At 46.4% G+C, this 16,641-nt stretch overlaps 1 protein-coding gene and 1 long non-coding RNA gene across 9 annotated transcripts in view; both read right to left on the bottom strand.

Annotated features, from left to right (window-relative positions):
* Nucleotides 1–1,720: 1,720 nt before the first annotated feature.
* Nucleotides 1,721–5,917, bottom strand: LOC129622340 (uncharacterized). Its single transcript, XR_008699914.1, has 3 exons — nucleotides 4,597–5,917; nucleotides 2,739–2,809; nucleotides 1,721–2,021 (listed from the first exon to the last, which is right to left on the bottom strand). It is a non-coding gene; the product is annotated as an uncharacterized LOC129622340 (long non-coding RNA).
* Nucleotides 5,918–9,096: 3,179 nt separating this feature from the next.
* Nucleotides 9,097–16,641, bottom strand: part of IL1R2 (interleukin 1 receptor type 2) — a 37,070-nt gene continuing 29,525 nt past the window's right edge. For 7 of the 8 annotated variants that reach the window (XM_055539505.1, XM_055539501.1, XM_055539500.1 and 4 more), the window contains exons 7-9: nucleotides 14,701–14,836; nucleotides 13,021–13,163; nucleotides 9,097–9,567 (exon numbers count right to left, since the gene is read on the bottom strand). In XM_055539505.1, coding sequence (XP_055395480.1) covers nucleotides 9,386–9,567; nucleotides 13,021–13,163; nucleotides 14,701–14,836 — 461 coding nt within the window. In that variant the 3' untranslated portion in view covers nucleotides 9,097–9,385. Of the gene's footprint in view, nucleotides 9,568–13,020; nucleotides 13,164–14,696; nucleotides 14,837–16,641 lie in introns of those variants that run through there. The other variant, XM_055539508.1, reaches the window with a different exon arrangement.

Raw genomic sequence — 16,641 nt, 5'->3', positions numbered from 1 at the left:
TATGTGGAACCTAAAATATGATAGGAACGAATGTACATGTGAGACAGACTCACAGAGAACAGACTTGTGGTTGCTGAGGGGGAGAGGGTTGGGGAGGGTGGAGTGGGAGTCTGGGGTTAGCAGAGGATGGACAAACAAGGTCCTTCTGCACAGCACAGACTATATTCACTATCCTAGGATAAAAGTGAAAGACAGTGAAGTCACTCAGTCGTGTCCAACTCTTGGTGACCCCATGGACTGTAGCCTACAAGGCTCTGTCCGTGAGATTTTCCAGGAAAGAGTACTGGAGTGGGTTGCCATTATCCTTCTCCAGGGGATCTTCCCGACTCAGGAATCTAACCCTATGATAAACCATAATGGAAAAGAACATTTTAAAAAGAATGTATACATATGTATAACAAAATCACTTTGCTGTACAGCAGAAATTAACACAAACATTATAAAAATCAGCCATACTTAAAATATTAAAACTGAAAAAACAAAAAGGATATTTGACCATCTCCTTGAAAAGAATAAAACTGGGAGCCTCTCTGTTTGGCTGGCACTTTACTTTTGGCTGTCTGATTTCCTTGCATATCATGTGATGCGCTATGTCAGACTAACTGGGCATAAATGTATTAACCACTTGTTTCTGAGGCTTTGATATCCAGGCCCCACTTGCTCTGAAGGGACTTCCCCTCCCCAGGCTAGCCAATTCCCAGAGCATGTGTTTTGAACAGAGTCCACACGCCAAATATGTCCTTTATCAGCTTTCACATTCTGGGCCACCCTTTACCTGCCCCAACCCACACACCAGACCACCAGGGACAGCCCTGTGCCCCAGAGCCCACTGAAATGATTCAGACGAGCTGCCACTAAGCCTACTTCCCCTGCCTCACCCATTCCTTCCACAGGAACCACAATAAGGGCTCTCTCCTCAGCCCCCTGACCCACACTGGTGCTTCCCCGTGTGACCCTACAAGGTACGGCACGCCCCTTCTCTTGGGATCTGTGAGTAACATGCCATCTTTCCAGTGACACTCATCTCTTGATCTGCTGGCCTCACCAGCCCTGAATAATAATAAAACCTACATTTTCATGTGGTTACTGGGGACAGGAAACACAGTCAGGTGAATTTCCAGCTCTGAGTAGAGCGTGGTTTTGCTGCTAATCTCATTCCCATCATGTTCTGAATCATTTCTGAGCCTTCTGGAGGCTAAATGAATGTTGTCCGACAGCAGGCTCAGAATGATCCGGAAAGTGCACCTGTATTTCCTGCACTGAGCAGGACTGTATTGGTGGGCTGCTCACCTCCATCCCCGTGGGGTAAGCAGGGCCTCGGCTGGAGTCCCATGAGCCAGGAGAACAAGCCCCAGAGAAGGCGACAGGACCACTTGGCTCCCATGTCTGGTGTTTGGTGCTTCCTCCCGTGTGGAGGGACCCCCATGAGTCACTCTGGTCCCCTCACAGATTCTAGATGAGTGGGGAGAGGAGCTGGACGCACGTGGCTCAGCGCTTCTCGGCAGTCAGGCTGTGCTCTGCACCCCCACCCCTAAAGACAAATATTTGCCCTGCCCCTTCCTCCCACGTTCTTGAAAAGAACTTGCCCCCAGCTGTTCTCAACTGTGCCGAGTTCTGGAATCCAGTCTTAGGCAACCCTTTGTGGCTGCACATCTAGGCCACCTTCTCTGGGAAATAATATTTAAACTCCTTGGTTTCCTCATCTCTCAAACATGAGTTACAGTATCCACCTTGCAGATTTTTTTTTTGAGGATTAAATTAGGTAAAACATAGAAAATCTTGCACATTTACAGACGCTTAAATGTCTGTTTCCCTTGCCCATTCTTGCTTTTTTTCTCCTCTCTCTCCCACATCAACAGTTTTTCTCTCCAAGTCCCTGCTTCTGGCCAAGCAGCTCCTGGCCTCGCGGAGCCCAGGTCCTGGGCCTCCCTCAGGGCTTACAGCTGTGCCGTTTCTGAAGAAGCAGTAGTCAGCACCCCTGGGAGTCTCTCTGCAGGAGGGTTGATCTGGTTTTTCTCTGTCTGCCAAAGAATGAGGAAGTGGTTTCGGCAGGCAGCCAGGGAGGAGGAGGGTGGCTCCGTGGCCAGACCCGTGGGAGAGAGGCTATCAGGCCACCAGCACCACCATTGTGATGCCTGGAACGGGGGGCCCTACAACAGTACGAGGCGGCTCCTGACACCATGGCTGACAGAGGCTGCAGCCCGGGGAGGGGGCAGCTGGGCTGCTTGCTCTCCAGTCAGGTCACCCCAGAACACTCTGCAGGGTGACAGTGTTCTCAGAGGCCAGTAGCTGCAACAAGGGGCCCTGATAAGATGGCATGAGTGACAGGTGCCAGTGGGGATGGAGGGGCGGACAAGAACAGGTAAGAAACCACAAAAGCTCAAGACCCGTTTCATGTCGGAGTGAGCCATGGTGAGAGCCATGGAAACCACCACAGCGAGTTTGGGAGCAGGATCAGGAAAAGGGAAAATCGAAGGGTCTCACTGAGGCCATCCCGTTTGTTCACACAGGCTCACAAGTCCCCAGAGAACTCAGGTCACACACGATTTATCCATCCCCCCAGCAGACACTTCCTCAGTGCCTGTGGGAGCTGGGGATACATCAGTGAGCAAGAACACCTCGCCGTCACGGTAGACAGACAACCCCACCTTCTCCGAGAAGCACCTATCTGCTCCCGAAGCATATGAAATGCTTGAGACATCAAATTTCATTTCTCACGCATAAATTATTGTTGATACCTGGCCCAGGTGTCCACTGTCATCGGCAGTCCTTGGGCTGGTGGGATGGGATGATCTCGGGCTTGTTTTTCCTATGAGCAGCAGAGAAGTGCAAGGTGGTCAGATGCTATCTCCCCTCGCCCCCACATTTTGTAGGAGGAGGTGAAAAAATTCACCTTAAGAAAGTGAAACCAATGGAATCAAAGTAAAATGGATGAGATCAGCCACATTAAGAAACCATCTTGTTTCTTTTTGTTTAATTTGGACTCAGGTGCTCAGAATTAGATTAATCAGAATCTTTGGTTCAGGGCACATACTCTTAAGCGGCCTGTTTCTTGACCTGTTTGATAAAAATAAAAGCCCACCACCCAGTATAAAAGCCAGGGCATTCTTCATGGCTCAGTGATAAAGAATTCACTTGCAATGCAATGCAATACAGGGATGTGGGTTTGATCCCTGAATCGCAAAGACCCTCTGGAGAAGGAAATGGCAACCCACTCCAGTATTCTTGTCTGGGAAATCCCACGGACAGAGGAGCCTGGTGGGCTACAGTCCATGGGGCTGCAAACAGTTGTACCTGACTTAGTGACTAAACAACAGTGTGACAGCCAGCACTTGAGGAAACTTACACCTCCCTCCACATCTCCACCCTGGTCCTACCTGTCGCCTGATGACGTCACTATCCTGAAACTTACATTTCTCATTCTCCTGCTTTCTTAAGTGTCAGTCACTCAGCCGTGTCCAACTCTGTGTGACCCCATGGACTGTAGCGCGCCAAGCTCCTCTGTCCATGGGATTCTCCAGGCCAGAATACTGGAGCAGGTTGCTATTCCCTTCTCCAGGGGATCTTCCCAACCTGGGGATCAAACCTGGGTCTCCCACATCGCAGGCGGATTCTTTACCAGCTGAGCCACCAGGGAAGCCTGCTTTCTTAAAAGTACGGGCAATTTTTAACGCTTCAAATCACATATGTGCTCTTTAAATACAGATACATTCACATACAGTTAAAATAGTTTTATCGTATGTGTTCAGATACAAATTTGAATGTATGTGAATATATGTGCATGTATGTATTTAGAGAGTTTAGTTTTAGTTGTTTTCCACTTTCTATAAAAGAATGTATGTGCGTGCTCGGTTTTGTCCAACTCTTCGCAACACCATGAAATGTAGCCTGCCAGGTTCCTCTGTCCATGGGATTTCCCAGGCAAGAATGCTGGAATTGCCATTTCCTTCTCCAGGGGATCTTCCCAACCTGGGGCTCAAACCTCAGGTATCCTGCATTGGCAGGGAGGTTCTTTACCGCTGAGCCACCAGGGAAGATCATATAAAAGGACATCATTCTATAAATCAATGTTTCTGGGATTTGATATTTCTTCAAGAATATCTTTCTAAGAGTCAACTGCAGGTAGCTGTCACTTACTCATGTTCACCTTTGCAGAAGATTGCACTGTGCTATGACATCTCAGTTTACGTAGCCATTGTCTTGTCTAGTGGGTATCTGCGTTGCTTCTACGCTCTGACGGAAACTTTTATAGAGAGATTGGTGTGAGGAATGTCCTGCACACATGACCGGTGTAAGCAATGGTCAGCACACGGCCAGTCTTGTTCCACGCGCATCACTCCCACTCCAGTGCTAGACTGTGCATGCGTGCTAAGTCGCTTCTGTCATGTCTCACTCTCTGCAGCCCCATGGACTGTAGCCCACCAGGCTCCTCTGTCCAAAGGATTCTTCAGGCAAGAATACGGAGTGGGTTGCTATTTCCTCCTCCAGGGGATCTTCCCAACCCAGGGATCAAACCCACATCTCCTAAGTCTCCTACATGGGGAGGCAGGTTCTTTGCCACTAAGGCCACCCGGGAAGCCCAGGTGTCCCACTTACCCCTGGATATGATCATAAATCTGTGCCCCAGACTCCCCGAGTATCTCCCACTTTCTCTGACGCCACGACCCAGACTTCATATCTTCAGAGAGGAGAGGAAATGCGTAAGGGAGCTGTCGGGTAGAGTCTGGTAGTGGTGGCTCTCCAGGCTGCAGACTGCTCCTTTTCTGGGCCGTGGCTGAAGCTGCCCAGATCTGAAGGTGGGGTGAAGAGCCCGCAAGGAGGGGCCCCAGGAGGGAAGCAGGATGAATGCCACGTGGCCGCCGAGCTGAAGACCCAGCAAAGGAGAAACACCTGGAGCAGCCGTTCACAAGGCTCTGACCTGTCCACCATCTCCAACCTCTTTCCACTCCTTCACGTGAAAGTTCCTGATGGATGCAAAAGGCCTCTGCCTGCTCCATCTCACGTCTCTCTCCTCACCAGCTTTAAAAACAGGCAAAGAAGGGGAGAGATGATAGTAACAGGGAATCTAAAATGAAGGGTCAAAACTGCCCATCATCTCCTTGTCTAAACCAGCCATCTGCAAACCTTTTCTGTAAAGGGCCAGAGGGTAAATTCTCCAGCCAGAGCTCCACTACTCAGCCCCACCTTCAAAGAGCCAGGGTAGCCGTGGACGGTCCATCCACAGACAGGCCTTCCTGTGTCCTGATAAAACTGAATTTATAGAAACAGAGGCCATGTTGGATTTGGCCAGAAAACTCATTTGCTGGCCTTTGGTCTAAACAATACAACTATATTTACTTCTGTCTATTCCTAGGTGTGTTTTGTTTTGTTTTGTTTTTGCCTTGCCACTCAGCTTGTAGGATCTTAGTTTCCCCAACCAGAGATGAAACCCGACCTCCACAGCAATGAAAGCCCTGGGGTCCTAACCACTGGACTGCCAGGGAATTCCCACTATGGTTTTTGATTATTAAAGAGCCAAAGACTCAAATAAATAAATAAATAAATAAACAAAAAGAGCAAAAGACTCTATTAAAGACTCCAGGGTCAGGCCTGTTACTATCCCCATTTTTCAGATAAGAAGACTGATCTACCATGAGATGAAAGGGCTCGTGCAGGATCACGAAGGCAGCTTGATGTGAACCTAAGAAACATGTGTTCAAAGTCTCTGGGCTTTGTTTTTCTCCTTGTCTCAATGCAAACAAATTTTAACATTGCTGCAACCATTTAAACTGACTGCATGGGCCCAGGACGCAAGAGTGGCTCCTCTCTTGCTCTCTGTGCGTCCCACACGCGAATCGTATGGACTTCCCCTATGCACCCTCTGCTCCAGGCCCAAGATTGTTCTAATCCTTAGGTCAGAAGGGCTCCACCTGCTAGCTTATTAAGAGGAAATGTCTTTAACCTGAGGGCCTGTGAGGTCAGGGCCGAAACTGGTTTCTCGGGTAACCAATAAGCCAATCTGCATCAGTTCCCTTTAGAACCCGTAGCTTCCTGCTCTTCCCTGGTAGCTCAGCTTAAGGAATCTGCCTGAAACATGGGAGACTCAGGTTCAACCCCCGGGTTGGAAAGATCCCCTGAGAAGGAAGTGGTAACCCACTCCAGTATTCTTGCCTGGGAAATCCCATGGACAGAGGAGCCTGGTGGGCTGCAGTCCATGGGGTGGCCAAGAATCGGACACGACTGAGCAACCAACACTTCCTGCTCCCCCAGGAGTGAAGACTGCCACTCTGTGCTGCTAGCCCGCCACGGTGGGCGGTGGCTCCAGGCCACTTGGCCCCATCCAACAAGCCACTCACGTCTCTGCCACCGTTTCCAAGCTTTCTTGGGTCTCCAGGCTGGGCAATTACAAGGCTTGCAGACCTGTGGGGTGCAGTCCAACTGTGTAAGACAACTTCTGTTTCGCATACAAACTTACTTTAATATTATAAATATCCTGGTCTCAGAATCTTGATAATTATCATTTATTACTGAGGCATAATGTTTCATCATCAGGGTGGTAAGTTTCACTGAACGTTATCTCCTATTTTACTGGATCAGGTCCTAAGTTCCCAGGAATAGCAAGCAGTACTGGGCATCTCTATGGTCCTCATAGTGGGGTACTGCAGAGGGGAGACTTGTGGCATTTTCCAATTTCTGTGATGTAAATTCTCCCACCGGAGTTGGTTTTAAACTACAGTATGACATCACTGAACAGAGAGGAGATACACACTGGCCCTTTAAGAAGGCTCAAGCTGGCCCCAGGTGGTGCAGTGGTAAAGAACCTGCCTGCCAACAGGAGACGCGGGAGACTCTGTTTCGATCCCTGGGTCAGGAAGATCCCCTGGGGTAGGAAATGGCAACCCACTCCAGTAATCTTGCCTGGAAAATTCCATAGATGCAGGAGCCTGGAGGGCTACAGTCCACGGGGTCACAAAGAGTCAGATGTGACTGAACCCACATGCACAGGACTGGAAGCTGGCCCCAGCACCCCGCTGGCATCGCGGGTATACCTTGTCACCTCCCAGTGCCAATGTATACACGGTATCACAGGGTGTGAGGGTGACTGTTTTGTAATGATCTTGGTATCACCTTTTAACACTGGATAGCAGATGATGAGATGGTTGCATGGCATCACCAACTCAATGGACATGAGTTTGAGTAAACTCCAGGAGATGCTGAAGGACAGGGAAGCCTGGTGTGCTGCAGTCCATGGGGTCACAAAGAGTTAGACAGGACTTAGCAACTGAATGACAGCAAAAGTGTGTGAGTGCTTCTTTAATTCATCTCTGATTATTACGGAAACCATAGTTCCTCGGTGCTTGTTTCCTCTGCAATTCTTTACTCATGTTCTTTCATCTGTTCAGTTCTGACACCTTTCCTAAAACCTTGAATCCCTCTGCAAATTATAGTTATTAATGCCTTGATTTTGCTTGATGCAGTTTCTTTGACATTTTGCTTTTATTGTTCTATTATGCAGAAATCGTAACATAATGAATCCTGTCCATCTATTGCTATAAAGAGAATTCATCCTATTTTCTTCTATTCTACAAATAATTATTAAATGCCCAGTGAACAGCAGGCTTGATTCTAGGTACTGGGAATATAGTAGGGACCAAAATAACATCTCTGCCCTCAAGGATCTCCCATGCTGGTGGGGAAAACAGATATAAAACAAACAAGCAAATATAAAACGGAAGGTCTGGTGTGGATAAGAGCGAAAATGACACAAAGCACAGCTGGTGGGGGGACACAGAAGGATGGAAGTAGAGGGGCTCTTGTTTAACTTATACGCAGAGGACATCATGGGAAACGTTGGGCCGGAAGAAGCACAAGCTGGAATCAAGATTGCCGGGAGAAATATCAATAACCTCAGATATGCAGATGACACCACCCTTATGGCAGAAAGTGAAGAGGAACTAAAAAGCCTCTTGAAAGTGAAAGAGGAGAGTGAAAAAGTTGGCTTAAAGCTCAACATTCAGAAAACGAAGATCATGGCATCCAGTCCCATCACTTCATGGGAAATAGATGGGGAAACAGTGTCAGACTTTATTTTTGGGGGCTCCAAAATCACTGCAGATGGTGACTGCAGCCATGAAATTAAAAGACGCTTTCTCCTTGGAAGGAAAGTTATGACCAACCTAGATAGCATATTCAAAAGCAGAGACATTACTTTGCCAACAAAAGTCCATCTAGTCAAGGCTATTGTTTTTCCTGTGTGGATGTGAGAAATGGACTGTGAAGAAACCTGAGCGCTGAAGAATTGATGCTTTTGAATGTTGGTGTTGGAGAAGACTCTAGAGAGTCCCTTGGACTGCAAGGAGATCCCACCAGTCCATTCTAAAGGAGATCCATCCTGGGTGTTCTTTGGAAGGACTGATGCTAAAGCTGAAAGTCCAATACTTTGGCCACCTCATGCAAAGAGTTGACTCATTGGAAAAGACTCTGCTGCTGGGAGGGATTGGGGGCAGGAGGAGAAGGGGACGACAGAGGATGAGATGGCTGGATCGCATCACCGACTCGATGGACGTGAGTTTGAGTGAACTCCGGGAGTTGGTGATGGACAGGGAGGCCTGGCATGCTGTGTTTCATGGGGTTGCAAAGAGCTGGACACGACTGAGCTACTGAACTGAACTGAACTATAATGGCCTTTGGGAAGATCACATTTGAACAAAGACTTGAATAGGTAAAGGAGTGAGTCATGCCAATTTTTCTGCAATTTGATTTTTAAATTTAACTCATTAACTTAGCAGAATTTATTTTTGGTATATTATATAAAAGAGGCTGTGATTTTTTTCCTCACAATGTGTATAAATCATCTCAACACTCTTCCTCTTTATTTTCAGAAGTTTAATTATGAAAGCTGAATCCATTTCTCCATTTACTGATACGTTACGTATTTTTCAGACCATCTATTTGAAATTACCATTTTCTGGATCATCCTTTTAAAAAGCATTTACTAATTCTTGAAGATTCTTCCTCTTTAGTATTTCTAAATCATCCTTTCCAGTTTCGAGATAAAATCCCACCTTTCCAAAAGGAAAACCACGCCTTTACTATTTTTGTATCTAGAACATCTGCCATAGAACATAGTCAACATAGAACTTTTAACACATTTTTATGAAATGAATAAATGAATTTCAAAACTCATTTTGATGTTTTCAACTCTTATTCAAAGAGCGCCTCACACCCACCCACACACACACTGGTTCCCGTGATCTGATTTCACAGTAAACATTACGTGGACATTTCAGTCTTTCACTACAAACCCATTATAAACACAGTAGCTTTGGTAAATAACTGAGGAAAAGAACAGCATCCTTCACAAAGCTGAGCCGCTTCCGTTGGAAAGGACATGGTTTGATTTGAACTATTTTATTTCCTTTATTTTACTCGGATAGGATTGCGAGTCTGGATGGCCAGTCTTTAACTCCATCAAACCATAGGCTTTTCCAGTTCTGCATTTATACCGTCTGTGCATCCATATGCCCCCCAGAACCAAGACGATGAGGGACAGCGGGGCAAGCATGATCTCCCAGGAGAACGTGGTGGCTGTAGGAAGAACAGAGACACATGAGAGGTGAACAAGCTCCTGTGGCCAAATGGGACACTGCCGTGCACTCTACAGAGAAGGAAATGGCGTTTGATTTTTCTGACAGATATGCACTGATTTTCAGAAGGTATGTCCCTTACGCCCGGATCAAGGGTACTTGAGAATGATATTGGTGGCATTATGGAAACAAGGAAGGTAAACAGGAATTTCCTGGCAATCCAGTGGTTCACTAGAAAAGCCCCTGAAGCTGGGTGAGACTGAAGGCAAAAGGAGAAGGGGATGGCAGACGATGAGTTGGTTGGATGGCATCACCAACTCAATGGACATGAGTTTGAGCAAACTCTGGGAGATGGTAGAGGACAGGGAAGCCTGGCGTGCTGCAGTCCGTGAGGTCACAAAGAGTCAGACATAGTGACTGAACAACCAGTGGTTAAGACTCCAAGCTTCCAGTGTAGGGGGCATGGGTTTGATCGCTGGTTGGGGAAGATCCCATGCGCCCCACAGTGGGTAAAGAAATAAATAACAACAACAACAAAGTCAGGTGGAACAAATATCCAGCAGAGAGAAGCAGTGTAGATTTCAGCGGGGGGCGGGGCATGTGTCAAGGTCTAATTTTGTTCCACCTGCTGGACTGTATGCAGTAAGGGGTCTACCGAGGTCTTTGCTGGCTGTGATGTGGCCAGGGTATAATAGGTCCTTTTCCAGGGAGCCTGGGTGTCAGGAAGAGCCAGTAAAGTAACAAAGGAAAAGAAACATTTGGGATAAAGGAGCTTTAGGTGTCAAGATTATTGCCTGGATCCAGCTATTTTTAATTCTGTTCCTTTGCAGCTCTGTGTTACGAAAATATAGGAAGCAAGTGTTGATTAAAAGTTAACAAGTGCTGCGGGAGAGGGATAAATTGGGAGGTTGGAAGTGGCATATACACACTATATAGAATAGATAACTAACAAGGACATACTGTACAGCACAGGGAACTCTACCCAATACTCTGTAATAACCCATATGGGAAAAGAATCCAGAAAAGAATAGATACATGTGTATGTGTAACTGAATCACTGAGCTGTACACCTGAAAGTAATACAACATCATAAACCACCTATACTCCAAAATATAATAAAAATTAAATTTTAGAAAGTTAACAAGTATATTTTAACACTTTAAAATGGTGACTGTTGTGGTATGTGAATAATATCTCAATAAAATAAATATAAAAGCACAAAAAAGAGTAAAGATGGAATTAGAGAAGGTGTAGTTCAGACGTAGAGAACAAACGTATAGATACCAAGAGGGAACAGTAGGGGTGGGGGATGAACTGGGAAGTTGGGATTGACATATATACACGATTGACACTGTATAAAACATGATTAATGAGAATCTACTGTATAGCACAGGAAACTCTACTCAGTGCTCCGTGGTGACCTAAAAGGGAAGAAAATCCAAAATAGGAGGCGATAAATGTAAACATATAGCTGATTCACTTTGCTGTACAGCAGAAATGAATACACGGTAAAGCAACTACACTCCAATAAAAATTGATGAAAAGGTTAACAAGTATATTACTTGTTAGATTCACAAAAGAGGCTCTGATTATTGATCACACATGGATGAGGAGGCCAGAATTCTACATTTCTGAGATACTATTTATCCTACTCTGCAGATTTTCGGGAAAAAACACATTCTCAGGCAATTTCTCCAGATGATTCTTGCATCTTAAAATTCCACAAACCGAGTGAAGCTTTCGTTTTTGGAGCAGCTATTGGGAGGCACCTCTGAGCCCTGGTGGACGCTTTCAGCTGTGAGCTCTGTGGTCAGTCAGTCTTTGGCCTCCCCCCGAAAGAATTTCACTGGGTAGGTCTGGGGGTGAACCCAGGATTCTGCATTGTCAACCAGTGGCTCAAGCAGGGCATGCTGGTGTGTACAGAGAATGGTTGCAGAGAAGTTACACTGTGTGGTCATTCCTGCCCTAAGGCTTATCCAGATCCTCAACTGTCCATTAAAAGCTTGCCTGATGTTTCAAGTTAAGGAATTCAGCGCTTTTCTCTGTATGGGAAGATGCAAGAGTCTGGGCTAACTAAAACCGATCCTTCCTATACATCTCAGCTTTCTGGGTCCAGTATCTGGTGGTTTTTCACATCCTCCCCCCACCCACCCCCAGCTCCTCCATGGTCACTGTAGGAAGTGGGTGCAGCCTGGTGGGGGCCTGGATCATAGGTATTGTTCTTTCTGGGTGCCCTCCAGAAATAACTCTTAACTTAAAAAAAAAAACAAAAAAAAAAAACTTGTCTGCAACTGCCTCCTCTGCAAACACCCAAATGTAGGGGGGCTTGTGTTTACTGATTGTGCTGATGGCCCAGAAGTCAGGGTAAGGTCCCCAGTGGGAATCACTTTGTCTCTTCCCTTCTTGTCCTTCAAGCAGCTGACAGACTACATCACTCACACCTCCCTTTTCTGCTCAGCACTCAAACACTGAGAAGAAATCAATCTTTCAAAATGATTTTTTTTAATTTTGAAAGTTGCTCAGTGGTGTCCGACTCTTTGCAACCCCATGGACTATAACAGTCCATGGAATTCTCCAGGCCAGAATACTGGAGTGGGTAGCCTTTCCCTTCTCCAGGGGATCTTCCAAACCCAGGGATCAAACCCAGGTCTCCCACGTTCCAGGAGGATTCTTTACCAGCTGAGCCACGTCAAAAGGATAAATCAGGTTTTTCTTTCCTCCTTGTTTCAATGTTCTTCCATGAGCAGTGAGTTGATCTAGCTACAGTCTTGCACTTTATTTCCTAATGTTGTTGTTTAGTCACTCAGTTTTGTCCAATTCCTTGTGCCCCATGGACTATAGCCTGCCAGGCTCCTCTCTCCATGGGATTTTCCAGGCAAGAATAGTGGAGTGGGTGGCCATTCCCTTCTCCAGGGGATCTGCCCAACCCAGGGATCAAACCCCTTTCTCCTGCATCACAGGCAGATTCTTTACCACTAAGCAACCAGAGAAGCCCTATTTCCTGGTGACTGATGGCTTTAACCCTAAAACCACCTGAGTTCTGGGTACCTCCCAATCCCCAGTCCTGGGAGGATGAAGTTTCTCAACCTCAGGATGAAAAACCTACCACCCACCTCGAGGGGTCAGGGAAGCACACTGGCCCTGCTGATCCGGCAGAACCACAGGAGACACAGGGTTTGGTTTTGTTTTTTAACCTATCCCAGAACCATTTTGTCTTTTTTCCAAAAAATCAGCTTCCTCTTTAAATTTTCCTTTGAGTATAATCTCCCAAAGCCAGCCTCCACCCTACCAAAAACATTCACAAATACGGAGAGATGTGTTTTCTGAGCTCCACTAACAGAAAACTCACAGATTCACCTAAGTAACCACCTGATGAACCAGGACCTTTGTTTCACATCCACAGAGCACCCAACACTAGTCTTTCCCTTTCATGACCCGCCCCCCAAATCCATACCTTCTTTGACCGTGGTACGAAGCGTCTGGGAACTCATCGTATTACGGACAACACATTTAAAATCCGTGTGCAAATCCTCTCTTCTGACAGGATCAAAAATCAGTGGCACTTCAATGTAGTTCTCATTGTTTTCTGAGTATGCCCTGAGTGAGAAAACAGTTCAACATCCGCTGTCAAAGGCCAGCTTGTCTTCTCAATATAGACACCTACACATCCTCAGAGCTCCGCTGGACTTAAACTGATGGCACAATTTACCAAGTTAGGGCGACTTGCCATTACAGTTGTTATTTACTTGGGAGATCTTCTAAGCCTATTCCTGAAGATAAGAGTAACTCTCAAGATGCTGGTCGCTGTGATAGGATGCTTGTGACAATGTGAACTTACAGAAGCCAGCTTCTTTGGATAAACAGGTGGGGGTTGGGGGGCTCACTTTTTAAGGCTCTTGATGAACAATGAACCATTGGTGGGAACAGAAATGTCTAGTCTGGGGAAATTGGACTGCATGACCAACCAATCATTTGCATATTGAAGGGAGGGAGGGAGTTTCCAGGAATCCCATCCTCCTCTGCATCTGCTCTCATCACCATTCACTGCCAGCTCTCACTCTGGAAGTTCAAGTTCAGAACCAAGGGCAGCAGACGCGGGGGAGAGCTCTAGTCAACATCACTGCCATTTGTAATGTTACAGGAATCCAAAGATGCTTCACATTATTTATTAGTACAAATAAAAATATCGTGGCTGTGGATCCACTAGGACTATTTTTCTTTCTCATCTATGGGGGGGGAAAATAGGCTCCTTTAAGTAAATGGATAGTATGAGCAAGCTGGCATGTGGCATGTGAGTCCTGCCCAAACTTCCTGCAATGAGGATCCACAAGCAAAAGGTCGTGCTAACCACACCTAATTTCTATCCACTAAACTGCATCTAGAAAGGTCATGTTGGATAGATCTTTCCAAAAAGACAAGAATTTGGCAGGCAAAAATTCAGAGTACTGACACTACAATTTAAAAATCCTTTATAAAAAATAAATAAATAAAATTAAAAAAATAAATTAAAATCCTTTATAATTTGGAATATGGAAGGGTCTGCCTTCCTCACACAAAAATGGTTCCCATTTACAAGGCATGACTGTTCTGCGTTCAGAGGGAGAAAACGTTTTCCAGAGAAGAAGGCTTATGAGAACAGAGTTCTCGCTTTCTTTCATAGCATCCTTCCTTAGAGACTGTGGTAGTCCACAGTTTCCTGAGAAAAAGGCGGGGCTCAGATCCAGCTGCTACATCTCAGGGTCTCTTTAAGGGCTATGAAAATGTTGGACTCCCAGGTTGCAAAGTCAGGAATGGACACATGTTAGCTCAAAGTATTTGTTTGAAAACTGCAACACTCAAGAGAAAAATGTTTAATTAAACAACTAGAAGAGGCAACACCAACCAAGTATTAGGCTGCTACTCAACTCATAGCATTACAAGCCTTGATTCTCAAAAGCAGTTGGTGATTCTTAGCAAAGCTCAATGTCAAACATGCTAAAAATCCAACAGGTTAGAATAAATATATATATATAGGTTTGTACTGTGGGGTGTGTGTGTACGTCATATAGGACACTGTCTGTACAAGGAAGTGACGTCTGCGGAGGGTCACAACAGCTGTGCCCAGGGGACAAGGAAGATCCGCCCCATCACTTACTGGCGCTCGCCCTCGGTCACGCGGCCCCCGTGGTAGGCATCCTCTATGAAGGTGTCGTTGGCCATCCACCACAGCAGAGTGGTTGTGTGTATGCCGGCTCCCAGAAACACCTTACATGGGATTGTCAGCCTTGATCCTGTGACAGCAAGACAGCGCATCAGACGTCAGAACCCAGCTGGCGGACAGGGGTCACGTGTCATGCGGAGTGAATAAGTCAGATAGAGAAGGAGAAATATTATATGACATCCCTTATATGTGGATGAGCAGTGGGCCTTTCACTTCTTCTCAGACACCCTCAACACACTTATTTTTTCTTAGAAGGAATGTTAGTTCCCTTAAGCTTTCACCTTGAGCATCAGTATTTACTAAGCATCTCCAGCTCCTTCCTCGTGGCAGACGGAAAGCCAGAGGCAAACAGCTTCCCAAGGCCACTGGGCTCCTACAGAGCATTCCAAAGTCCCAGGCCACCTTCCTCCACAATTCATTCTCGCTGCCTCCAAAAATCCGGGTGTGTGTGTGCATTCTCTTTGCCCACTGCTGGTCTCGGCTCTCCTGTTTGCCCAGGGCGCTCTCCACCCAGGTCGTGCTCATCTGCGATTAACCCTTTCAAAGGTCACTGTGTTTTACATTCATAGTCCAAAAGGATGCAAGCACCTCAGTGTTCACTGCTGCACCATTTACAATAGCCAGGACATGGAAGTCACCTAACTGTTCACAGAGGAATGGATAAAGAGGATGTGGTACATATATACAAGGGAATATTGTGTGTGTGTGTGTGTGAGTTGCTCAGTCGTGTCTGACTCTTTGTGACCCTACAGACTGTAGTTCGCCAGGCTCCTCTGTTCATGGGACTCTCTAGGCAAGAACACTAGAGTGGGTTTCCATTCCCGTCTCCAGGTTAATCTTTCTGACCCAGGGATTGAATCTGCATTGCAGGCAGATTCTTTACCATCCGAGCCACCAGGGAAGCCCAAAGATGTGGCACATATATACAATGGACTATCACTAAGCCATATAAAAGAACAAAATAACTCCATTTGCAGCAATGTGGATAGACCTGGAGATTGTCATGCGGAATGAAGTGAGTCAGACAGAGAAGGAGGAATATTACATGACATCCCTTATATGTGGAGTGTAAAAAGAAATGATACAAATGAACTTACAAAACACAAACAGGCTCACAGACTTAGAGACTGAACTTACGGTTGCTGCAGGGAAGAAGCGGGGGAAGGGATAGTTAAGGAGTTTGGGATGAACAAGTACACACTGCGATATTTAAAATGGATCAAACAAGGACCTACCGCACAGCACAGGGGACTCTGCTCAATGTCATGTGGCAGCCTGGGGGGGAGGGGAGTTGGGGGAGAATGGACACATGTATGTGCATGGCTGAGCCCCTTCTGTTCACCTGAAACCATCACAACATTGTTAATTGACGACACCCCAATACAAAATCAAAACTTCTTTCAAAAGAAAAAGCCACTGCGTTTTACATGAGGGGTGCCTTCTACAGTTGTGCAATGTGATGGTCCTGAGTCCCTTGCCTCAATCACTCTAAGTTTTTTTTTTTTAGTCACCAAAGTGGGGAACAAAAGAAGAAATCCTTCCCATGCGTATCTTCCTCGAGTGATGGGCCTCCCTGGGGCATGGCCTTTAGCCCCCCTGGCCCCACTTCAGGCTCAGAAAACCTGCTTTTGTTCTTCCTGCACACCTCTCTGACCTTAAAAGATTTCTCAGGCAGAAGCAGCCCATTCAATCCAGCCACAAGTGACTCTGCCAGGCACATCCATGCGTGCAAAGCAATGGGGTGGGAGGTACAGTTTTGCGGGCTGGGGAACATGGAGGAGCCAGGGTCAGCACTGACCTGGGTCCCCACCGCCCCAGGCTTCCAGAAGGCTCTTCTGAGAGCCAAGATAGCCTTGGGAGCTGCAACTCAGGTGT

This window comes from Bubalus kerabau, chromosome 11, assembly GCF_029407905.1.
Source record: "Bubalus kerabau isolate K-KA32 ecotype Philippines breed swamp buffalo chromosome 11, PCC_UOA_SB_1v2, whole genome shotgun sequence".
Classification (NCBI taxonomy): domain Eukaryota; kingdom Metazoa; phylum Chordata; class Mammalia; order Artiodactyla; family Bovidae; genus Bubalus; species Bubalus kerabau.
The sequence above is the reverse complement of the archived record's forward strand: the minus strand, read 5'-3'. Positions and strand labels throughout refer to the sequence as shown.